Below are 25,908 nucleotides of genomic sequence, written 5' to 3' on the forward strand. Positions count from 1 at the left end.
ATAATCCCCTTTTGCCCTGGTCATGCCTGTTTCCTCTACCTGGCAGGAGCCACTCAGCATGGGCCCTCCCGCTTACCCGGACAGTGTGCACAGCAGCTGCTTTCTCTTCGCCCTTGGCATTGCCTCTGCAGGGGTGCGTAACAGCTGCCCCCAGTTTTCCCAGTTAAATAGAGGGGAAAATCAAATCTGTTTCCACTACTTTCTAAATCAAAGGTGTTTTCAAATTGGATGAACAAGTTCACTATACATTTAGACAAGTTGCAGAAACAATTTAGTTTCACAGTTGAGTTATTTATTAGAATTTTAAAACTCTTTTAGTGATTTTGATGTAATAGCTGAGAAATGTGTCTCTGAAACAGTATTTAGAAGAAGAGCATACTATTTCTCCATTTTGAAAAAGCAATTGTCAAAATTCCTTCCTTTAAAAAAATATTTACTTTTATTGGAAAGGCAGAGTTACAGAGAATGAAGGAGAGTCACAGAGAAAGATCTTTCATCCACTGATTCATTCCCCCAAATGACTGGAGCTGAGCTGATCCAAAGCCAGCAGCCTCCTCTGGATCTCCTGTGTGGCCACAGGGTCCAAAGCACTTGGCCCATCTTCAGCTGCTTTCCCAGGCCCCAAGCAGGGAGCTGGATTGGAAATGGAGCAGCCAGGACATAAACCAGCACTCATATGGGATGCTAGCACTGGCAGTTGGAGGATTAGCTGGGCCTGTCAGAATACCTTCTACTCAATATTGAGAGTAATTGACTGAGGATAATGAGCAGAATATAAGGCAATAGCCTACATCCCATGACACTTTTCCACCGACTCTACACTTTCTCACAATATGCAGGCCAGCAGTCCCATGCTTGGCCACATGTAGAAAACAGCTCTGTTAAATTCACAGACCTTCCAACAAGACTGATCTAGAAAATGCTCATCCCTGCCAAGTGCCGGTGTCCAATGCTTTAAGTACATAGGCTCCAAGGGTGAAGCATGAAATGGGTTTGGTTGCTGCCTGAGGATCAAGATGCTGTTTTGCCATCTAATAGCCTGGCTAAGAGGAAGAGGAAATTGGGAGACTGGGAATTGATACGTGTGAGATCACCTCATCTCCTGTATTACCACTGAAATGCTGTTGAGATGCGGTGCTCATGCTCCCAGGTTGTTTTAAATGTTTGTTTCATTTGTTTGAAAGGCAGAGTTACAGAGAAAGGAGAGAGAGAGGGAAGAGGAAGGGAGAGACATGCCTTTCGTTTGTTGGCTCACTCCCCAAGTGGCCTCAAAGATCAATGCCTGGTCATGCCAAAGCCAGGAGCTTGGAACCTCATCCACATGTGGGAGACAGGGGCCCAAGGGCTTTGATTTGCTGTTTCCACTGGTGTCTTAGCAGGGATTCCTATCAACAATGGAGCAGCAAGGACTTGAACTGTGTTCAGGCAGGAAGCTGGTGCTACAGTCAGTTCTATCTCTATAGCCCCTGTTGTAATCTCTCTGAAATCGCATGTTTCTTATAGTCTCTTAGCATATATATTTTGTGTAAGCAGGGAGCTGGATTGGAACTGAATAGCTGAGACTTGGACTGGTGCCCATATAGGATGCTGGCTTTGAAGGTGGAAGCTTAACATGCTATGCCACAATGCTGGCAGGGATGCTTTAAGGATCATGGGAAGGATTAGTTTTGAGGACAAGTAGTAAAACCTAGTGGGGCACCACAAAAGGCAGACAAAACTGAAGGTGGGGGTGATGTAAGACAGTTCATGTAAAAATTGAAACTTGGATGAGATAGCACATAAGAAGAGGGTGCAAGCAGAGGGCTGAGAAGAAGACAGGGAGACCATGAAGCATGCAGACCAGGAGGAGACACCCCATTGCTCAGCTCAAAACTTCCCTGTGAAATAGTGAACTGAGAGATGTTTCACTGACTGAAATCAGAGGAGTCAAATGGCAATGCGAAGTGTGACGTGCACCGTTGGTCACTGCAGATGATCTTGGTGAGTTTTCCTCTATCATTTTAGGCTCTTCAGCAAAGTCTGGGGACTAACAAGAGACCAGCAAGCAAATTGCATTCCATGTTAATATTTTTGTGCATCACACAATTTTATATAGAAGAAATAAAGATCTGAAGAATTAAACCCAAAAGCTTAGCTACAATAAATTCTGAAGATGTAATAAGACATGGAAAGAAGGTTTGGGTGGGAGTGGGAAATTGTGGGAAAGTGGCTAGGAAATCAATGGAGGAAATAATGAGGGGAGCTATTTTAGTGGTTAGTTTGTGCAGACTGATTTCAGCATCACTGTTCTGCCTCTGGTGAGAAGAATGTCATCTTCTCGAACAAGGAGGTTTCTTTCTCATAGGAAATTTATGCCCTAAATTTAAATACAAAGAGCAGTCACCCTACATCTACAAGAGAAAGAGAGCGAGATTCCATCACCAGCTGCCTCTCCATGCGCCCAATCAGCTTATTTGGGGAAGTTCATTTGGACTCCCTTGCTGTAAGGAAACACAGGGTTGCAGCATGATGTTGCTTGATGGGTGAAGGGTGATGTGCCTGCATTTGAGCCACAAAGCTCCAAGTTTTGTTCTCTCTCATTCTTGGTCCCTTCTTCCCTCCTGGCCTTTCATTCTGGAAGATGCAAAGTCAGATTTACTATAAAGTAACATTGAATAGCGGTCTGAATTGGCAGCTACAATTTACATCTATGAAAACTAAAGCAGAATGAGAAAAAACTAGAAACATGAGAATGAAGTAAGATAAATATGAAATGACTGAATGTACCAAAATGGGAAAGAGTTCTGGGGTTAAGATTAAAGAGCCTGCCAAAGCAGTGGGTTGGTGGCCTTGGGAAAAGATTTACTCTAAGAAAAATAGGGTGACTCATGGATCAGGTTAGATAGTGTCCCTTTCCTCCAGGGTGTCTAGGAGAATGCTTCCTGGATGCGACTGAGTTAGGGAGAAACTTAGGGTGACCTGCGAGTCTGAGTAGTTGGATTAAGGGGCCTTGGAGAAGACTCTCTCATGCTCTGAGGAGGGCAGCCCTAGCGGAAGGATGTGAATTGGCCCCTGCTATGAAACGTAATATTTCTTTGTAAAAGATGTTTATTTTATTTATTTGAAAGAGAGTTACAGAGAGAGTGAGAGACAGAGCCAGAGAACCCTTCCATTCTGTGATTCATTTCCCAAATGGCCTCAACAAGGCCAGAACTGGAGCTGCTTCTGGGTGGGTGCAGGGACCCAAACATTTGTCCACCCCCCCCACTGCTTTCTCAAGTGTATTAGCAGGGAAGTGGATGGGAAGTGGGGCAGCTGGGACTTGAGCTTGTGTCTATAAGGTCTGCCAGTACTGCGGGTGGTGGCTTACCTTGCTTTGCTACAGCCTCAGCCCCATCATACTTCTTCATAAAGCAACTGGTGCCCATGCTCCTGGGTGCACAATAAGCCTGCAGCAGTAGACATTTTGGAGGAACCATGGCATTGGGAACTTGGGAACACAACAAGGCCTCACACCTGAACTTTTGTAGTAAGGATTGGGCCTGCCTGAGCTTAACAATATCTGGTAGAATAAAGGAGTTGACCTCTCCCAAGCATCTGTGTCCTTATAGCTGGGTAAATTGTAAGATCCCCAAGGTTGTTTTCAATTTTCTGTCTCTATTCAATGATGGCAACCGTGGTCAGCCAGGATGAGGCTGGAGCTAAGAAAAGAGACCTTCATGGATTTGTTATGAGGCTGTCACATTTTGTCATAGGTAGAGAAGGCTGTTCCTTTGTGTGTATGCCTCCCATGCAGTCACCCTGAGGCCAGGAACACACACAGCCCTACTCCACCTTCTTAAATATGCCCCTTTCTCTTTCATTGGAATTATTCTTTAAAAAAATGATTCTTGGGCCTGGCGTGGTGGCCTAGTGGCTAAAGTCTTCGACTTAAACACACAGGGATCCCATATGGGTGCCAGTTCTAATCCTGGTAGCTCCACTTCCCATCAGCTTCCTGCTTGTGGCCTGGGAAAGCAGTCGAGGATGGCCCAAAGCCTTGGGACCCTGCACCTGCATGGGAGCCCTGTAAGTTCCTGGCTCCTGGCTTCAGATCAGCACAACACCGGCTGTTGTGGTCACTTGGGGAGTGAATCATCAGATGGAAGATCTTCCTCTCTGTCTCTCCTCTTTGTATATCTGCCTTTCCATTAAAATTCTGTGTCCTCATGACATCTCTCCGTACCAATACCAAGTGACATGCTTTGGGCTGTGCCACTCAAAGTTTCTTTTTATTCTAAAGGTATCTCTAACACCTATCATGTAACCACAGCCTGTCTACACTGGCAAATGTTTCCTACTTCAGAGACATTACTGCCCACTTTTAGGAATATTGTTTTTCTACTTTTTCTAGAAACAGAATTTGATTTTGGAATGTTTACATGGTAAGATCATCAGCCAGAGTCCACTGTTGGAATAATTAATCAGACATTGTGCTTTTGTCCTTAACTCCTTTTGTGGATTTACTCAGTTGACACACAATCACCACCTTCAGGGGAGTGGGATGCTCCAACCCCACAGTTTCAGCTGGATGTGAGCAGGCTAAGGAATAATGTGGCCACTTGAACCCCCAAGTCTTGCATTCCCTTTATGTCCTGATGCACAACTCTTACACATTTTCCCCGAAGCAATGAAGTCCCTTGAGAGCCAATTGCACTTAAGTGCTTAATTGTTTTACTTGCCACCCATTAACTATTTGGATCCAGTATGGGCCTTTTGTAGCCTGCTGAAAGGGTGAACTGCAACCACCTAAGCCTTGTTACTGGGAAGTTGATTCTGATGCTGAGCTCAGAAAAGGAGGCGATAAACCCTTGATCATGGGACTTGAAGTGCTGTAGGGACAGATCAGAAATCTCGAGTGGGTGGCAGGTGAAGCTCATCCTCCACTCTCATTCAGAGGAGTGATACCACATGCTTTCTGGTCCTCAAAGAGACTAATGAGGAAGCATCCACTGCCAACCAATGAGGAAGCACCCACTGCCATGTGTGGATTCACAGGAAATGAAGTTGAGAGTGAGGTTCTCTGCACCACCACGTTCATCCCAGCATTATGCCTCATGGCTACAGTACACAAATGGATGAAGGAAACATGTGTGGATTATTATTCAGTCTGGAAAAACAGGCAAATTCTGCCATTTGTGACAAAGTGGATGAACCTGGAGAACATTATGTCTCAGTTGACATAAACCAGGCACTGAGAAACTACTGTGTGATGTCATTTGTTGGTGGAATCACAGTGACAGCACCCAGGGGTGTGTGTGTGTGGTGGGGGAGACAAGGAGATGCTGCTCGAAAGGCACAAGCTTCAGCTGGGCAGTGAATGTATTCTGGGTGCTCTGCTTAAGTGATGTTGGTTAATAGAAAGTTTGCACGTGTCTGTATCTCTCATACACAATGACAACTACAGGAGAGACCCAGACAGTGACCAATGGAGGCCAGCACTGCGGGTGGTGGAAGGGTTCCCCAGAGGACACAGAACAGAGCTAGGCATATTGAACACGTGGCAAGAAACCGGCAGGCACACAGGCCAGGTAGGAACTGATAGCTAGCCTGAAATCTCACGGTTTATCTGCAGTAGCAGCCGCTGCTGAGCTACGAGGACTGTTGCCATATGCTTCCAAGGGAGCTGTGGGCTGGACAGCCAGAGGCTGCCCATTGCACCATGGACTGCAATACAGGAAGCACACTTGTAGGGTGAGCTTTCCAAGGTCCAGCAGGTTTCCGCAGATCAGATAGTCATGTCTGGGAAGAGCTGAGGAGCTCCTGCAGCCTTTAGCTTGGAGACTCCACCAAATGCACCAGGGCTACCCACCAGGGATAAGCACAGCCAAATCTCTGTCAAAGTGGGTAAAGGCCTATGATAACATTGTGTTGGGCAGGGATGGTGCATTAATCCTGCCTGAGACTGTCAGACTGCCAGGGGCTTGGGGTGATCCAGGGGAGTGCAGCCTGAGGGTAAAGGAGGTGATTCATTCCAGAAATATCTTCTGTGTTATCCAGAGGACTGTAGTGGCCACTGCAAGTTCTTGAATCCAGGGTTCTACGCGTCACATCCAAGGTGACATGAGGCTCTGTCTGCCAAGGAGATGGAAAACAGAGGAACTAGCAGCCTCTGGATTTTTGCAGATGTTTAAGACTCAGCCTTCCCAAAAAGGACTACACGAAGACAGCAAGGAACACAAGAGATGTTCCCAAAAAGTCAAGACACAGCACAGAGGCCATGAGACATTCCTTGGCAGATCATCCCAGAGATCCCTCAGCTCACTATGTCACAGGGAAGTTTTGAGTTGAGCAATGGGGTGTCTTCTCCAAGCAGCTAACCCTAACCCACCTGGAAGTGGATATTGGATCAGGACAAAGGGAGAGCAGATGCTTCTTACCTGTATCTGGGATAGGATGGATCCCAGTTCAAGCAACTCTGCATTCTTCTGAGGGGCATGGCACAGTGAGTGGGGGGCCCTGCTCACTGGAGTGGAAGGCCCCTGAAGGAAGGTCCCTGGCACAGAGGAGTTGAATCAGGTATAGAACAACTTTATTCACCTGTGAGTTTTCTCAGCCTGGCATGACTCTGGATAAAGTGTTCAGCCCACAAAGCAGGGGAAGCAACCCTTTGGAAAAGACAAAGTCAGTTCACCAAGACAGCATGGATGGAGTCCTCACACACACTAGGATCAGATCCCACCAGGGAACTGCCCTAGCCAAGAATCCTCATTGCCCTCATGTTAGGGAAAGACATGAACAAGAAGGGCTAGGAGTGACCAAGTTCTACAGAACAAATGGCTGCTGCCATGTCTTACAGCCTGATGCCCTGAAAACATAAAGAAGTTAGGGGAAACCACTCATTGAGGCTAATGTTGTGGGTGGTGAACGGATTCACCGGAGCAGACAGAGTGAGCAGAGCTGGGTTTACTGATCTCATGGCAGGGCAGCAACAGGCAGGATGGAAAGGGTTAGATGACCACTTCAGCACAGGTTGCAACCCAAAGGGCTTGCCAGCAGTGGCAGCAGTACCCATCGTGATTGTCGTCACATGCAAGGGGGCCAGAACTCTAGCGCAACCCAAGAGGCACCCTTGTCACTGAGCGCTTGATCAGTTAGGGTGAGTTTCTTGGGCTCCATCAGGCTCTCCAGTCAGAGGTTAGGGTTACGGTTAAGAAACTGAGGAGCAAAGCTTAGAGGAAGACCACCACCCTCCTTTTTTATGCTTACTCTTCATCCTGAAGCTGCCGGCAAAGTCAGGGAGGAAAGTCACAATGAAGTGTTTGCCAATAGGAATTGAGCATCTCCACAAATGGTTCTTCATCAAACACCTGCTGCCTGCAGAGAATGAGTGCAGCTGGCTCAGCAGGAGAAATCAAGCCAGGTTTTCTCTAGACCAGGCCTGCTCTACTAGCATCCCTCATTCTCCCTAAGAACATTCAAGATGTGCGTGCACACACACACATCACAGCTCATGTGTAGGAACTCACACATGTGCATATATGTGCACACAATATACACATGCTTTCTATGCAGACACAAGCTCACAGTACATACATGTGAGCTCTGCACACATTCATAGGCACACATACACTACTCTACAACTGAATTTTTAAGACTTATACACTTTTATTGGAAAAGCAGATATACAGAGAGGAGAGACAGAGACATCTTCCATTCACCAGTTCACTCTCAAAGAGCTGCAACGGCCTGAGCTGAGCCAATCTGAAGCCAGGAGCCAGGAGCTTCTTTCAGGTCTCCCACATGGGAGCAGGTTCCCAAGGCTTTAGTCTATTTTATTCTGCTTTCCCGGGCCACAAGCCGGGAGCTGGATGGGAAGTCGAGCAGCTGGGACATGAACCAGTGTTTGCAGGCTGAGGGTTAGCCAGGTGTCATTGCACCAGCCCCATCACAGCTGATTTCAGATTTGTCATGACAGTTGGCCAAGTTTGTCCCATCTCACATAAGTGCTTGATTATGGGTACCAAGTTGCAACTGACTACCAATTTGACACTTTCCAAAGGTTTTGAAATCTTATGCTCTCTGTCTCTCATGCAGTTTTCTTCTCTGAAAACTAATTCCCACTTGTTCTTCTGAACACGGGATGGGTGGATAACTGCATTTGGGCACCAAAATCATGGAGCAAGGAGACACGGGCCCCAACCATGGCTCTGTAGGGAAGTGAATGTCTGGCCAGGGAAGTTGAATAACATGCTACTGGGCCCGGCGCAGTGGCACAGTAGTTAAGGTTGCACGCCCAGGATCCCATATGGGCGCCGGTTCTATCCCGGCAGCCCTGCTTCCTTTCCAGCTCCCTGCCTGTGGCCCTAATAAACTTCGGCTTTGACCATCAGTCAGGGTCCACGCGTGTTATTATTGGTTCCGTGCACCAAGTCCGTCGCTGCAGGACAGCCACAAGTGGCGCCTGAACAGGGACTTGAAAGAAGAAAAGAAAGTGCAGCGGAGACCCCCACAGGAAGTGGTGAGTGGGACAATGGGCCAGAACCAGTGTAAGGCACAGTCGTTTATCTCCCTTGTGCAGAATTTTTTAGTGAAAAGTGGAACAAAGGTAAGTAGGCAGCAATTGCGTTCTTATTTACAGCTTATTGGTGAATATAATCGTTGCTCTCCAGAAGAATGGACACTAGAAACTGGACTTAAGTATTTTACTCAGAAAAATGCTGAAAAAGCCGGAAGGATAGAAGATATTCAAGTTAGTTTTTGGATTATATCAGCTTTAATTAGAGCTGTTATTATAATTTTAGAAGGGGAATGTGCAAGAAACTCCTCTAAGAGGAGACACCCCCAAAATGTAGCCAAAAAAGAAGTGTTTCATAATATGGACAAGGAAGAAAGAGAAAGAGGACTCTTAAGAGGTCCACCTAAGAGGAAAGGCTACTGTAATATTTCCAAAAAAGAAACGTCTCATAGTACAGATGAGGAGGATGGCAAAGAGCAGCCTGTGAGAGATTTCCCTACCGGGAGACGCCACCTTAACGTGGCTAAGAAAAAAATGGCTTATACTACAGATGAAGAAGATGAAGAGACCCTCCTAGATGCCACTGTAATGCAGCTAATCTTTTAAGAGAAAGGCCTTATGCTGCAGATGTGGAGATTAGGAAAAGAAAACTCAGGAGAGATTCTCCTAATGAAAGATGTTGTGGTGGGCTGAGGAGTTGATTAACATTTGTTAAGCTTGGCTCCTGCAGGAAATGGCTTGGAGGCTAGTGGCACCTTGTCTGTCAGACTCATTAGCATCCTATTGTTCTGCTAGAGGCTTGGGGGAAAGGTATATATGGCTGAATAAAGGGAGGCCGAGAGAGACCTCTTCCACCACTACTGGTCTCCTGTTGGTGTCTGATTCCCTGACCCTCATCATGTCCATGCTACCAGCACAGCCAGCCGGAGCAGGTGGAGCCTAATGTGGGGCACGGCACGAACAACATCTGAGGGACCCCTGGACCTGCGAAGGTAAGTTTAGAATTTAAGAATTTTGCAGGGGTATTATTGATTTAATCCCCAGATCCTCTCCCTGCGCTAGGGCACGAGGGACAATCTGAGGGACCCCTGGAACTTTGGAGGGGCATTATTGATTTAATCCCCAGACCTTCTCCCCATTTAGGGGCATGAGGGACCCCTGGAACTTTGGAGGGGCATAATTGATTTAATCCCCAGACCTTCTCCCTGTTTAGGGGCACGAGGAACAATCTGAGGGACCCCGGAGATGCAGAGGCAGGTTTAAAAATTTTCGCAGGGACATAAGTAAATTTATCAGGGAGCAATAACTCGCTAAAATGCAGGTAATTAAGGGAGTCCGAGATTTGCTCCACTCACAAGGCACCGACAGTAAGCTTAAGGCCTCGCAGAAGTTCGTTGAAACTATCTGCGATGTATCCCCATGGTTTGCTCTCCTTGTAGCCACCTTTTTCCTCTGGCACTTGGTAAATATTACTTTGTCATCCCGTCAAGCGGTGGTGCATCCCTTCCTTCAAAAATTATCTGTAAGAAGGGGGGAGCTGCACCAGAGTAGTAGACAGAATCCAAACGGTACAAAAAGGAGCTGAAGCGATAGTAGACAGAAGGAACTCGAACCAAAGTGACAGAAGATCCAACGGGCAAATAAGGAAAAGAAACTGCAGAACAGACAAAGTCTAGAGCAATTGTGCAAATTAGATTCAGAGTCCTCTTCTGAGGACGAGGAAGGGGTAGAGGATGGAAGTGAGACTTCCAAGGATCTTCCATTGGAAGTTTGGCTGAATGCTTTTGCTGTCTGTTTTTTGATTCATCCAGACCTCCAATACCTGACTCTAAGTTTTCTGTTGCCTGGTTGTCCACCTTTTAAATATCTTTATAATATGATCAGGAAGAAAAAGTCAAGAAAAATGATTTTACAGAACTTGTCCTGTAGGCTTGCAAATTGTACTTTGGTAGGTCTTTTGTTGTGATAAATGTTTGGCAAGCTAGCTTCATCTGCATATCCACGGCCCATGGCAACTTTCGGGGTTTTAGAATTCTAAGAAATACAAGTAATACAAGGCAAATCTCTTGTTTCATTTGTGATATTTTCAAATATGTGAAATTTTATCGCAAATAATTTGTTTTAGAAGTAAACTCTAACGCATTGTTAAATTATTTCAACGTATAAGTTAGATTAATGTGGTATTGTATACAAAGCATTTTTATAGTTTAAAATCAGTCTTGTGTTTTCGGTGGTTATCAAATTTCTCACTGCTTTAATTGGTAAAGATTTTGTATTTGTTTTAAAGGTATTTGAGTGATGATTCCATGTCAATAACGGAGTCTAATCTATAATGCGTTATACTAACAACAACAAAAACCTTCTTTTAGATATTTTTAGCCATCCTTAAAAAGTCATCCAAGAATTCAAGTTTCCAATTCTAGAGTTTCCCTTGGTACTCATATAAAGCCTAAGGAATGCCAACGGATTTATCTCCCGTTTTGTGGAGACAGTTAATCAGGCTGATTGGATTAAGATTACTGCTAAATGGAGTCAAATTTTGTCCTGTCAAAATGTTGTACACATCTATGGAATTGTGAAAGTTTAAATTTTAGTTTACACACTTTTAATGATTTAGCTCTGCAGTTGTATCTGATTATTCACTATGCATTCTTAGCATAGCTATTTTACTGAAAAGACTAAAATTCGCATTCTTATTATGATAAAAGAATTTCATAATAGTGACTTTTCTCTCTCAAAGTCGTGGTTCAAAGCTATTTACTTCATGGTTTTTCAGCTACTGGTTTCTGGTGAATACTACTACTACTACTAAGTTTAATTGAGAACAATTTTTTTAAGTCTCCAAAAGTGTATGTCTCTGTGTGTGTGTGCGCACACATGTGTGTCTTAAGGTTTGTCTTCTGTATAAGTTGTTTAGAATTGTAATAATGTGTTACTGTCTCCTTATTAGTCAGAAAATGTTCTAGCTTTGTGTGAATTAAGTTTATACTTCCTGTAGGAAACATTTTAAAAAGCAGGTAAATTTACACATCTGTCTCATCAGCTATCTGGATCCTTAGCTGCAAACCCAGGACACATAATTTACATATCAATATCAAAAGCAGGCTGCCTTGAGCTCTAAATTCTGCAGACACTACCAGAGCTTTCTGATAGGACTGTGAAAGTATCTAAATGATTTTTAAAACTTTGCTACAAACTCATTTACTTTGACTAAGATTACTAGTTAACACAGATTTCTTTAATTTATATAATTCAAATTGCTAATAGTCTGTTTTCAAAAAAAATATTATGTCATTGATATAAAGCTATTATTTGACAGTTTTCACTCTATACTGTCCCCATAAGAGTAAACAACCTGGTATCTCAGACCTAAGGCCTCCTTGCTTAATACCCTTAAGTACAAGGCATTATAGAACGTGCCAACCGTACTACCTAGGATTATCTTACTAAAACTAAAAAGGGGGAGCATAGCACTCCCCGAGATCATTTGAACCTTGTATTATTTATCTTAAATTTCCTAACATTGGATACTGAAGGACGGTCTGCTGCAGATCGTCATTGGAATCCGTCTCATAAAGAGAAGGGTTATGTGATGTGGAAGGATCCCTTGACTGGGCAGTGGCAAGGCCCAGATCCTGTCCTCATATGGGGGTGAGGTTCAGTTTGTGTTTTCCCAGAAAACGAAAATGCTCCAAGGTGGATTCCTGAGAGGCTTGTCCGGCAAGCTCCTGCTGCTGAGTCTTGTGAAAGCTCGGGTACTAGCCAAGATGATGGCATTTGAATCGGAAGATCGACGGGACAAGCAAGTATATTAGACCTTTATATAAGTATATTAGTATTTGGTAAGCACCCCTCTCTTTATCTTTTCTTTGTCTTATTGAGAGAGGAGTTAAGATTGGGTAGTAGGCAGTCAGGGTATTCTGGGTACCCAAGTCATTTTCTCAAAAATAAAATCCCCCACCATGTCTTAAATTCACCAGAGCACGTCTCTTCCAAGGGACAAGGATGCTATTAACATACCAATTCCCCACCTGAAGTATCGGCCACTACCTCTGGCCATTGTGGGAGGGCCTCAGGCTGATCTCTTTATCATTGAAAGGAGGGCAGGAAGAAGCAATACACATCTGCCCTAGGCCTGGAATGTCCTATGTCTGGCACCTTTGTGGCCTTTTGTCCCAAGGCAAAGTGCCATGGAAAGCAGGAATTTTCTTTGTTTATGGATTTCCTGCCAGTTTCTCCTTTAACCAGACTTCAGACTATCTGGTGTGCGACCCCAGTTGTTAGGGGTCTGGCCTAACCTTTATTATAGCTCAATTTCTGCCTGTGCTTTTTCTTATCATTCCCCTGTTATTACCACAGGGGAAATACCCACCTTTTCTATGTGGCAGCTTTGTGGGGTATGGACATGCACTGGCATGCACCCCGTTTTTCCTTCTTTAAGAATGCAATTATCATATGGAATTTATCAGTTCCATCACTCCTCTGGACTTGAGGACTCGCTCACGTGGATGTACCTCAACTCCTTGAATTTTGAACTTGTGTCTGCCTGTATTATCCCTATGTTTCTCTCTTACATACAGAAAAGGCCTCTAAAGTGAATGACACCGAGTTCCAGTGCACCCTGACAGTATGCTAGAATGGCTATTGTGATTCTGCTGTTATCCTGCAGCCGCCCTGAATCCTGCCTGTGCCTGTTGGGACTGACGGAGAGGCCTCTGTTGGCCTGATAAGCTCAAAACAGGCTTTGACATAACGGCGACCATCGTAGCCAGTACATCAGCAGCCGCCACCACCAGCTATCGTGGTGACAGTGATCGAGGTCGCAGATCTGACTACCAGTGTTATGGAACAACAGGATTTTACTATGAACATGAGGGGTGGGCACGCTTACGCTGTAACTGTGGGTTGATTTGTTGGCATAGAACAGCAGATGCTGTGAGATTTGGTTTGGCCTCCTGTATTCCATCATATGCCTCTTTGTGTGTAACCCCTGTAGTGCAAAATGTTTCTCCACGCCCGGGAATTGCTGTCTGCGCATTGCTACCGAACTAAGATGTTTCTATGGTCAGGGCCTCTTGTACCCCATTATGCCTCTATGTATGTTTCACCTGTGTAGTGCTATGTTTTCTCAAGCCTGAGAATTGCTGCCTGCTCGTTGCTACCGAGGTAAATCACTCCTAGCCATGGAACAGGGTAACCAACCTCCCCAAGTATGGTTTGTGCAGCTGCAGCAGACAACGCGTTGGATGGCAGCCAGTGACGGGTAAGATGGACTGGGCACTGACCAACCCAAGACAGGGGCTCCGTCATGCTACGGAGATTCCCAATGACGGGTAAGGCTGGTAACCTAGAGTCCACAACCTAAGACAGGAGCAGAGAAGTCTGCTTTAAAACAAAGAAGGGGGATCTGTTGTGGGCTGAGGAGTTGATTAGCATTTGTTAAGCTTGGCTCCTGCAGGAAATGGCTTGGAGGCTAGTGGCACCTTGTCTGTCAGACTCATTAGCATCCTATTGTTCTGCTAGAGGCTTGGGGGAAAGGTATATATGGCTGAATAAAGGGAGGCCGAGAGAGACCTCTTCCACCACTACTGGTCTCCTGTTGGTGTCTGATTCCCTGACCCTCGTCATGTCCATGCTACCAGCACAGCCGGCTGGAACAAGATGTTACCATAATATGACTGAAAATGAAATGAGAACTAAGAAAAAGAAGAAAATTTGTAGTGTTAAACCACAGGATTTCTCTAGTGAGGTAAACAGGGATGGGATAATGGAAGAGTTAAATACCAGCCCATGCCGTCTCACTCTTAAATCTGATCAAAGACGTTTCCAAATGTCTGATGTTCCCCAGAGACCTCATGAATTCTGATTGCTTTTTCCAATCATACTTAGTCAAGAAAACCAACAACCTATCTATGAAAGCCCAGATGTTAATGCCATCACAGCTTTTAAAAAGGCTTGCGTGTCCTACGGACCTACTTCTTCGTATGTGTGGGAATATTTAAATGGCTGGAGCCAGGGAGCAAACTGGATTCCTTATGATTTTGAAGTAATAGCAAAAATAGGACTTTCTCCTTCTCAATATTTACGATGGAAAATGTGGAGAAGTGATATGGCTAAGGGAAAATTGCGATTGTTAGGAGCATCAGGTCGCCAACTCCCTGGAGAGGGGGCAATTGACTTATGATATGTTAGTCGGAGATGGACAGTGGGTTACTACAGAGCAACAGATACTGCTACCTCAAGCTGCACTCATTCATATACGAGACGTAGCACTGTGGGAATGGGAGAAAATTGAAGCTGGGTCTGAATTTGCAGGCAGTCTTTCAAGGAGCCAGAGAATCTTATGCTGATTTTGTAAGGCGTTTGACAGACTCCATAGAAAAACAAGTTAGAGCAGAAGGCACTAGGAAATTGTTATTAAAGCAACTGGCTTTTGAGAATGCAAACGAGGATTGCCAGGCTGTTATTCGTCCTATAAAAGAAAAGGAAGATCTTTTGGGTTACCTCAAAGCCTGTCGCAACATAGGCACATTTAAACACCCGTGCCCGCCTAGCAGCACTTGAAACTTTTGCCATTCAAAAGCAAATGAATGCTAAATGTTTTAACTGTGGCAAGCCAGGACACCTGAGAAAAAATTGCCAGATGCTTCCTACAACTCAAAGATACCATCCTGATACTTCTAACAGTCACTCCCCAGGAATATGTCCTAAGTGCCAAAGAGGCCGGCACTGGAAAAAGCAATGTAAATCTAAATTTGATCGTGGTGGCAGACGTTTGTGGCCAGAAGACTCCTGGAGAAGCAATATCCAGGTCCCAAACATTCAGAGGTTTACAAAACAGGAATACCCTATTCAATTTGTGCCTGCAGAGAAGCTTCAAACTTAAAACAGCCAGCAAGTAAATCCTGGAGGCTGAAATTCTAATCAATTGTGGTGAATGCATGTTATTCATATAGCACTTTTTCTATACAGCATTGCTTAATTATGTATGCCAATTTTTAAGTACACGTTTTTATATTAAGTTATGTTCTTTGTCTCATTAAGTTCTTATTGTTTAAAATTAACAAAGTGATGTTCTTGCTTTAAGGAGTATTTGGGCGACGGCATTATATCAGTATAAGGTGAAAGTTTGCTGTTTTTGTGTTAATGTACCCAGGTTGTAACTGCATGTCTTTTGGAATATTTTATAATGCTGAGGACACTGGAATACAAGAAAACTGGGATACAGGCCTTCAGTTTAACTGCTAGATTTCACAATATTGACCAATTTCAAGGTCTTTTGTTGTGATAAATGTTTAGCTAACGGATTTCATCTGCATATCCAGTGCAACTTTTGGGAACTTGGAATTCAAAAAAAGAGTGGGCTTTTGTAAATCTTGAGGGTTTTTTGGGGGGACATTTAAAAAAAACGGGGTGAAGTTTTATCGTAATTTTGGTATAGAATTGAACTGTAACACACTGTTAGATTATTTCAAGCTATAAGTTAAATTAACGTGCTATCATCTACAAAGTGTTTGCATGTATTAATGTAATTCTCGTGTTTTTGGCTAGTTATCAAATCTCTCACTGCCTTTAATGTGTCAAGGTTTTGTATTTGTTTTAAAGATATTTGAGTGATGTTCTCACATCAATAACCAATTGTAATGTATAATGTGTCATGCTAACTTCAACAACAAATCTTTCAGATATTTTCAGCTACCTTTAAAAAAGCATTTAAGTATTCAAAGGTTTCAAATCCTAGGGCTTCCCTTGGTATTCTTACGAGGCCTCAAGAATGCCAACAGATCTATCTCTTGTTTTGTGGAGACAGTTGACCAGGCTATTGGATTATATTAAGATTACTGCCAAATGCAAAATGGAGTAAAATTTTATTATGTCAAAATATTGTATGCTCCCATGGAATTGTGAAGGTTTAAATTTTAGTTTACATGCTTTTAATGATTTAGCTCTAAAGTTGTATCTGGTTGTTAACTATGCATTCTTAGGATGCCTATATTACTGGGAAAACTGAAATTTGCATTTTTAGATTGATGGAGGGATTTCATAGTGGCGATCAATGTTTTTCACTGAGTTTCTTGGTTCAACACTATTGATTTAATATCATTTTGTTTACAGGTTTCTGGTGAACACTACTACTTGGTTGAGAATGATATTTTAAATCTCCAAAAGTGTGTGTGTGTGCGCGCGCATACATGTGTGTCTTAACATTTTGTGTTTTGCAAAAGTTGTTTAAAATTGTTATCATGTGTTGCTGTTTGTTTATCAACAAGAACAGGTAGTCTTGGGACTACGGCAACCTACAACCACTCCCCAGAGCTTTCTGATAGAATTGTAAAAGTATCTGCATGATTTTAAACTGTTACTAAATCTAATTTACTTTGTCCAACAATATATGTTTTAAAAATAGAGGGGGGAATATGCTACTCCTGTGCGTGCATTAATTTGGTCTTATTCACCTTAAATTTTCTTCAGATTTTGCCTTCTAGTGAGCAGCTGCTCTGCATTACTGGAGGCAATTTGCAGGCCCAACGCAGATGTCTTTGGTTCGATGGAGGGACCTAGCCACTCACAAGTGTAGAGGTCCTGACACCTTGCTAACTGTGGGAAGAGGATATGCTTATTTTCCCAGAAACTGAGCTGCAGCTGTGTGGATGCCTACTCGTAATGTAAAGTCCAGGACTCCATTCACTGGAGGAAGCGCCTGCAGTAAGACAGCTTCACGACCTCTTCCTGAAAGATCCATCACCATCAAGGAAATATTGGAGGAGGAGGACAGACCCCTCCCAATACCAGGTGACATGAGGGGTTCTAAGAGATTGGTGTATCAAGCACAACTGTCCCTGACCTCATGATGTATTTGATAATACAACTGAATGATTGATACTGTGGAACACTAATAATCTATGGGAAAGGTTATGCTCTTATCCCTAGAATTTCCTGATAGATCTTCAAAACGGTGGTTTCCCTATGGCTCATCTGACCTTGGAAGTGCAGCAACTCCCTTCAACGCAACGCTGCCCCTGGAGAAGGTGGAACCCCCAGTGGAACTGCCTCTAAGAACTGAAAACTAAATTGGTTTAATATTCCTCTTCATCCACTTCAGGTCAGGAGTGCAGAGAAATTCTCCACCTTCTTAGGATGTTTAAGGAAGACTTTAAGTGTAACTTATTATTCATAGATAATAAATTCTTAACTGCCTTAGACATTAGAAAAGCCATCTTAATTTGTGGTGGGATCCAAGGACGACTCTGACACCCTCTTAAAGGAGGTTGTGTGCACAGAGCAGGAAGGGATCTCAAGGCGGAGCAGGAGGATAAGAGGAGCTCTCTATCCTAGTCCCAGAGACCCCCCGGAGGGCTCCCATGTGCTTTCACTACAGAAGCAGTGGATGCCTGCCTCATCAAGGAGGACCATATCCCGACTGCCAAGGGGATTACAAGGAAGGTGAGTGCCCTTGGAGGCCAAGAACTCTGAGGTCAGTCCTTTCCTAGTGAATTTCCCACATGGGATTGAAGCAGCCCAGTTCCCTCATGATAGGGTCTGGTGACATCGGAACTTCAGCCAGGAGCCTTGGGTGGCACTCAGAGATGACTGGACTCAGAGGAGGAGCTTTCCCTAATTCTTACCTAGCTCCAGCCATGGTTCCCAGCCCTCTCTTACACTGACCATCAGGGTTGCTTGTGAGTCCCACAATTATTTTAGATACTAGACACTAATAAAGGTCAGCTAACTGATAATCACTCAACTTGTACCTAACTGATCAGGCTACAGAGAGACATGGATATAGAACATTTGGAAGAGTCAGAACAAAGGCCAATTAACCGATAATCGCTCAGCCTGTACTTACTGGTTGGGCTCCCTATTTGCTTTTCACGGACTTTATTAGGTTAGGATATAGAGTTAAATTCTTCCTCATTCACTAGGCTATTGGAGATTTCCCTGCTCACCTGGCCTAACACTTTTCTATGATTTGGTAGAATTATAAGACTGTTTTGATTCTCCTAAATGCATAGAAATCTGTAAAATCACACTTCAATTATATAAATGGCAAGGCTTAAATTGTAAGTTGAGATTCTCCCCAAAACTTTCATCAACTGTTAATACTAACTGAATAGAAACTGTGATGTTAAGTTTATACTCAGCTGTTACATATGATGGATGTTAACTGTTCAGTGTTCCTGTGCAACTCTGATTTAGGTTAAATTCAAAAACATGTTAGCTTGGAAGAAATTATAGCTGTTATTTTTATAATATATGTAACATTGTTTCTCCCCATTCTTCTGCTCTTCCAAGAGCATGTTCCTCCAGCTACAACTTTCAGGCCTAATTTTATAAAACACAGAAGGGGGATTTGTAGGAGGACATTGTGACCCTAAAAGATCAGTGAGCACAGGTTTCCAGTTCATTGGACAGTATTTGCATGACAACAACCAAATGGCTACCTTTGGTATAAACAGCATGTAAATGAGAACACCTGGTGTAATATACAAAACAAAAGGAATTCCAATCAAGAGAGGGACACAGTATGGACTCTCAGTGTATAAAGTCTGATGCCCTAATAAACTTCGGCTTTGACCATCAGTCAGGGTCCACGCGTGTTATTATCGGCTCTGTGCACCAAGTCCATCACTGCGGGACAGCGAAAGTCACTGGTGTCTAAACCACCAGGCCAAAGTTCCCCTCATCAACTCTGTACCTTATTTAAGAATTTTATGTATGTATATGTTTTCCTGCGAGAGATTTGGTTCACTCACCAGGCAAGAGTCGAGAGAGAAGGTCGAAAGCCAGGTGCCTCAGGATGGAGCATAGTGTCACGTGCATCTTAACTGTTAGACCAAAAGCTGCTGCTCCTCACTCCTGTATCCCTTACACTGATTACATATTAAACTGGTAATAGGTTAGTTTAAAATAAAATACAGTGGGACCAGTGCAGTGGCTCTCTCACTAATCTTCCACCTGCAAGTACCTGTTTATAGCCTGGAAAGCAGTGAAGGAGAGTCAAAAGCCTTAGCATCTTGCACCCACATGGGAGAGCCAGAGGAGGCCCCTGGCTACTGGCTTCTGATCGGATCAGCTCCTGTCATTCTAGCCATTTGGGGAGTGAACCAGCAGATGGAAGATCCTTCTGTCTCTCCTTCTCTCTGAAAATTTGCCTTTCCAATAAAAATTTTGAAATCTTAAAAAAAATACAGTAAGTTCGATTGTTGCTATATTTTCAGTATGGCTCCAGGAACCTCAGAAATGATCTAAGAGGCTCCCATCCAATTCCTACCGGGAAGGACTTTTCCAGAGACAGCTCTGCAGAGAAAGGAGCTAAATAACCTCCAGACACCTCACAGGAAATTACAGGGCACCATGCCATTCGCCTTCACACCATGAGTGTGCACATCTCAGTGAGCACAAAATAGTTCAAAACACATAGCATCAAGGAGAAGATTCACAGAATGCATTTCTTATACATCATATTTGTTTGCATTTGAAAATAACAAATATAGAATAATTTTTTAAAGATTTATTTTGTTTTTTATTGGAAAGTCAGATACACAGAGAGGAGGAGAGACAGAGAGGAAGATCTTTCATCTGCTGATTCAGTCCCCAAGGGTCACAATGGCTGGAGCTGCGCCAATCTGAAGCCAGCAGTCAGGAGTCTCCTCCGAGTCTCCCACAAGGTTACAGGATCTTAAGGCTTTGGGCTGTCCTCGACTGCTTTCCCAGGCAATAAGCAGGGAGCTGGACAGGAAGCGAGACCACTAGGATTAGAACTGGTACCCATATGGGATCCCAGTGTGTGTAAGGTGAGGACTTTAGCCACTAGGCTACTGCACAGGGGGCCCCAGAATATTTTTAATTAAAAAAAATAAATAAATAAAAACATCTATGAGCACAAAACATTACAGTCACAACTAGGTGAGAACAGAATTACCATACATGGAGAGGAAAATCAGTAAGAAAATACAGCAAAGGTTTGGGTGTAATTTTTAATTTGGGTTTCTTGTTTGATTTTTTCTTCTTATAAAATTTTTCTATTTTTCTTTAATTAGCATTATTTCACTGTAACTACTTTTGTAAAATATACATCTAGAGTCTAGTCTTTAAAGTTTGCTGTTTGATATAAACCTGTAGTGTGTGTGTGTGTGAGAGAGAGAGAGCAAGCGAGCCTGACCAAGGCTTGAAGGGGTAAACCTTCCAACATCCTTATGCTGAGCTCCCAGCTAGCTCCCTGCTACAACAGCTTTTGTTCTGCAAATCACCAGATATCACCCAGTACACACTTTAGCAGGAGGACTTGGAGTTTTTACCAATGTGACTAAAGAGATAAACATTTTGTAATAGCCTATCATGTTCCAAACGCAAGTATTTCTCTTCAATCAGCACAAGTTTAGAGACAGCATGGTTCTCCACCCAAAGAATATAAGCAGCCTGGCTACTCAGGCCTCCGCTTCCAAAGCAAGTGGTGACACTTGTACATCCAGAGTGTCCCATGGGGGTCTCATGGCCCCTGTGCACACGTCGTCATTGAACCCTCTCTGACTCATTGAAACCATCTCTACTTGAACTTCTAGTGAACAAAACCATCCAGCCTTGATTCCCTTAAACAGTAAGAAAATGTCTGAAAGGGCAAGATCGGCAAGACTGAGGTCCCTGAGTAACTTGTTATGGTTAAGGTTTACTAAGACCACAGCTTAGTGCGACACTCAGGTTTCCAGCCCCTCACTCATTCGCTACAAAGCCAACCCGCCTGACTGGCTGGGATACAGCCCTTCAAACAAACCTCCCTGAGAATCTCCACAGGAAGGATGAGGCAGCCTCAAAAAATAACAAAGCCGCTTACCTAAAAACTAAAGTACTTTACTCCCTTTAGTAAAAACTGTACAACTTAGAAAAGTACAAGAGAAGTACACAGCCAGGCAATCTAACTAAAGCAAAACCCAGGGACAGTGACTGAGAACAAACAGAAAAACTGACTCTCATAGCCAGGAAACACCCTACTACTATCACAGCCTCTTCCTCCTGGAGAGGGGAGAGTACCTGGGGCAGATGCTGACTATTTAAAAATACCAACACACAACTTGAAGTAACATGAAATGAAAGGCTGCCAACAAAGGTGACAAAAGAGCTTACACAAACTTGTAACTCGTTTCTCAAGTCTGTGAACTCTCTGAGCCCAGAGACCTTGCAAATGACTTTACTGGAATGCAGTATCAGATGAAAACAATGTGGGAATTTAAAAAAAATCTGCTTTGGTTTTTAATCAGGTTAGCATCATGACAATTTTCTTCTCTTTTAAAAAATTTCAGTGTTTACTAAAATCAGATCAGCAAAAGCTGTTAAGCTTAGCCCAACAAGTACTAACAGCTTCTCTCAAACAGTCCCAAATTAAAACAAGAATGACTAAAAACTCAATTCAGTCATATAGCTGAGTATGGTTCAGATCTCAACCCCAGGACAATTCCAAATATTGACTTGTTTTGGAATGCTTCTTTCTTTTTAATTAAAACAAATTAAAGATTCTGATTATTAGAAAGGCAGAGTTACAAAGAGACACAGAAGATCTTCTTTCAGCTGGTTCCCTCTTTAAATAGCCACCACTACTGGAGCTGGACCAGTCTGAAGCCAGGAGCCAGGAATGTCATCTGGGTCTCCCATGTAGGTGCAGGGGCCCAGACACCGGAACTACCTTCTGCTACTTTCCCAGGCACATTAGCAGGGAGTGATTGGACAAGGAGCAGCCAGGACTCTAACTAGCACCCAGATGGGACACCAGTACTGTGGGCAGTCTACACCCCCAGCACCAGCCCCTGGAATATTTCTAAGAACACACTTTTCAAAGCTTTTCAGCTTATAGAAAATCAATTTGTATCTTACTTCCAATTACACCAGTGAAGTTAACTTCAATACACTGACTTCTGAATTCTAATGTGTATAATTTGCAAGTATCACCTGAAACTAATGATTAGGGTCACAAATATCTACCTCACTGCATGACACCACACTCAAATATTAACATCTACAGAAAAGGTCCTTCCAGAAATCTATTACAAAAAAGAACAGAAAGGAAACAACATTGAAAAAATAATAAGTAGGGAAGCTTCTCTATCAGAGCAGCATTGTGAACTAGCTTGAAACAAAGCATGCCCACACCACACTGTGTACAGATGGACAGGTGGGTCCTGAAGCTCAGAGAGGCTTCTGAGTCTGGCTACACGACAGAAGAGATGTCTGATAGAAACACAGTGCCTGAGTAAAACAGAAAAACATCAAGTTCAGGGATAAACTGAATTTGAAATGGGTCAAAGGCAAATCTCTAGATGTAAATTCTGGCAGAGCAATGCCTTGGTGTACCCTACTGGCCACCTGGCTCGCCAATATCCCATACTAGTGTGCTTGGGTTCAAGGACTGGCTCTGCTCCCATTTCCTGCAGGCATCAGTGATGGCTCCAATTCCTGGATCCCTGTCACACACGGGAGACCTGGTCTGAGCTCTAGGCTCCTGGCTTTAGCTTGGCCCAGTCATCATGACCTGCTTGTTTTTGTCTCTCTCAAATAAGCAAATAAATAAATTTTTGAAAAAAGTTTTATTTTCATTGAAAAGGCAGATCAGATTTATTGAGAAGGAGAGACAGAAAGATCTTTCATCTGCTGGTTCACTCCCCTCAACTGGCTGCAACGGCTGGGGTTGCACTGCGCTGATTCGAAACTAGGAGCCAGGAGCTTCTTCCGAATTGTCCACATGAGTGCAGAGTCCCAAGACTTTGGGTCATCTTCTACTGCTTTCCCAGGCCATAAGCAGGGAGCTGGATGGGAAGTGGAACAGCCGGGGCACAAACTGGTGTCCATATGGGATCCCGGTGTTTGCAAGGTGAGGATTTAGTCATTAAGCCCATACTGGGTCCCAATAAATAAAAATCCTAAAAATAAGATCTTTGGCAAACACAGACCAAGGTTCCTGTCTGAGATGATTTGAAAAGCTGCAATGCTAGCACCAGTGTGATCCTAAGTCTTTTTATTTGAGGAAGCTGCTTTCTAGTACATATGTGAAAGACAGCTGGCTCCCTTACATCTCATTATGCTAATCCAAGAGCTTAGCCATACATTTCCAAAATATAAAACACATCTTACAGACATAGGTTTTAGTTAACTGATTCTTTCTCAGCTATTTAAATTAAGAATATTATTACAAACCATTTTTTACATTCCAATAGATGCTTCCTTGATCTAGAAAATCCTCAGTGGCTGTCACACAGTTGCACATGAAATGCCCCTAGCAGTGATTACAACAGTTCTAGAAGCCACTTAAATGGCCCATAAGGCTGCCAGCTAAGCCCAACAAAGGCTTCAACAATGCAAACAATTTCCAAATCGAACAGCCAAATTATTCCTATGATGGCAATTCTTACTTCTGTTCAGAAACAGAGTGCACTACTACACTAAAAGGCAAAACCCAGTTGCCCTGGGAAGCAAGAGGCAGAACAGGCCTCCCACAAACTGGCATTCTGCTGTCTCGCTGCCTGTGCTAAAAAATGAGCCAGACACCCTGAGCATTTGAAAAGCAGGGATTGTTCCTTTCATCCAGAGGAATTATGTGGCAAACTGCCCCTTAACTCACAATAACGGCGATGGATGCTAGGACGTCTAGTTGCTGATCACAGGTCTCCCATAAAGATTACACTTCTTACCCTGACGACTTGCCGCGTGCTTGTAATGAAGGCTTTTCTTATACTCAGTTCAGTGGCATCGAGGTTGAATTTTCTAGGATTTGCTTCAACTATGTGTAGGTCAAAAAGTCAAGGCAAAGTAATTTCATCACCAAAAGCATAACGACCAACTTCCCATTAATCTCCAGAGTCTGTCCCATGTAGGCAAAATCGGACTGAAACGTTCTGCAAATTAGTCACCTCGACAGTAACCACTTTCAGACTTTCCTGCCCACAGCTACAGCTACATCCTGGTCCCAAAGAAGAGCCCAAAATGAAGAGATGCAGCTCCTGTAACTGGACACACGACAGATTTGTGGCCATCCGATGCTGCGAGCTGAGGTCTTCCTGACACTTGCCAGTACTCACATCTATCCTTTTCTGACTTCTGGTTGGTTTTCCCATGGCAGCTTTAGCAAGCCTTTTTCAACTGCCATTCCAAACCCCCGTACTTGTGCTAAGATGTGAACCCAACTTCCCACACTCCAAAGGTCAGTCGCCTTCAATGCCCCTGCATCCCATTGTTAGCCTGGTCATACCCCTACATGACACACAGGGTTCTCTGCACTTCTTGTTACTACTAGCTAATACCTGATCCCTACCCCACCCCAAATCCTCTGCTTTCACAGATCCAATCTCAGTAATGGACAGAACACCAGGTACATGGTGTACCCTCCCTCTCAGTGTTTGCTGAATGAACATGGAGTTATCAGTTGGAATTTCTGCCCTTTTCTCACAACTTCTTTATTTCTCTCAATCTTCCCCCCCCCTCCTGTATCCAAGGAAGAACCATCTCCAGAAACTGCTTTTGATCTCACATCCTCTCCTATCACAGTTCCCTAATTTCAGGAAATATACTTGCCTCTTAACTACTTAAAAAGCACTCTTATTATCAGCTGCACATGACCTCTGTTGATAAAAGCCAGTTCCTTTCATGTTTTATCTCACATAGAGGAAAATAAAACAGAACTTACAGCATACAACTCTTATCTTCCATCTAAAATTTTGGATAAATAGAATTTTCCAATTGAAAAAAAAGTCCATTTACAATTCAGCTTTCACAGTGCTTCAGTCTCATCAGTCAGACCAGCTGCACGCCAACAGCATGGATTAGCCAAATAGATCTACTTTCCCTGAGTGCAGTTTCTTGGTATAAGATGCCTCTCCAACAGACAGTGACATTGTAATGTCACTTCTCACACAGGAACTTGAACTCTAAGTGCCAGTGTCTAACTGGTCTGTGTACATTTCCAAACAGAAGCTAGTAGCAATGGCCACTAATGTGCACCCCGCACCATTCTGAGGTCTTCATATAGTAGCCTTCAACACCCTCTTTCTACTGAAGAAAAGCTGAGGCACAGAAAAGTCAACTTGCCCCTAACCACACAATAGGCATGGTGGCTGTGACACTGACATCGTCATCACACAAGCAGCCCCACTCCTGCTTCCCAGCACACAGCTCCACAATCCCTAGACTCTCCCTTGCCACGTGAGTCTTGTGCTAATGAGATAACTAAGGCTCAGAGCTTCCATCCAGGGAACCAATCAGAGTCAGAGAGTTGGAACTTCTAGCTTCACCCCTTCCTGACCTCTGGGAGGGGAAAGAGGATGTAGGTTGAACTAATCACTGCTCCCTGTGGTCAGTGATGTAATCACTTGTGCCTAAGTGGAGAGGGGACAGGATTCAGAGAGTTGAACACAGGAGGTTCCTGTGGGGTGGTGCACCTAGGCAGGGCT

General features: G+C 43.6%; 1 protein-coding gene across 1 annotated transcript in view; it reads right to left on the minus strand.

Annotated features, from left to right (window-relative positions):
* Nucleotides 1-3,245: 3,245 nt before the first annotated feature.
* Nucleotides 3,246-25,908, minus strand: part of LOC121165336 — a 45,045-nt gene continuing 22,382 nt past the window's right edge. Inside the window, exons 5-6 of the mRNA XM_040994043.1 lie at nt 24,154-24,248; nt 3,246-3,428 (exon numbers count right to left, since the gene is read on the minus strand). Coding sequence (XP_040849977.1) covers nt 3,264-3,428; nt 24,154-24,248 — 260 coding nt within the window. The 3' untranslated portion in view covers nt 3,246-3,263. The remainder of the gene's footprint in view (nt 3,429-24,153; nt 24,249-25,908) is intronic.

This window comes from Ochotona curzoniae, unplaced genomic scaffold (assembly GCF_017591425.1).
Source record: "Ochotona curzoniae isolate NIBS_2020 unplaced genomic scaffold, NIBS_Ocur_1.0 contig_883, whole genome shotgun sequence".
NCBI lineage: Eukaryota > Metazoa > Chordata > Mammalia > Lagomorpha > Ochotonidae > Ochotona > Ochotona curzoniae.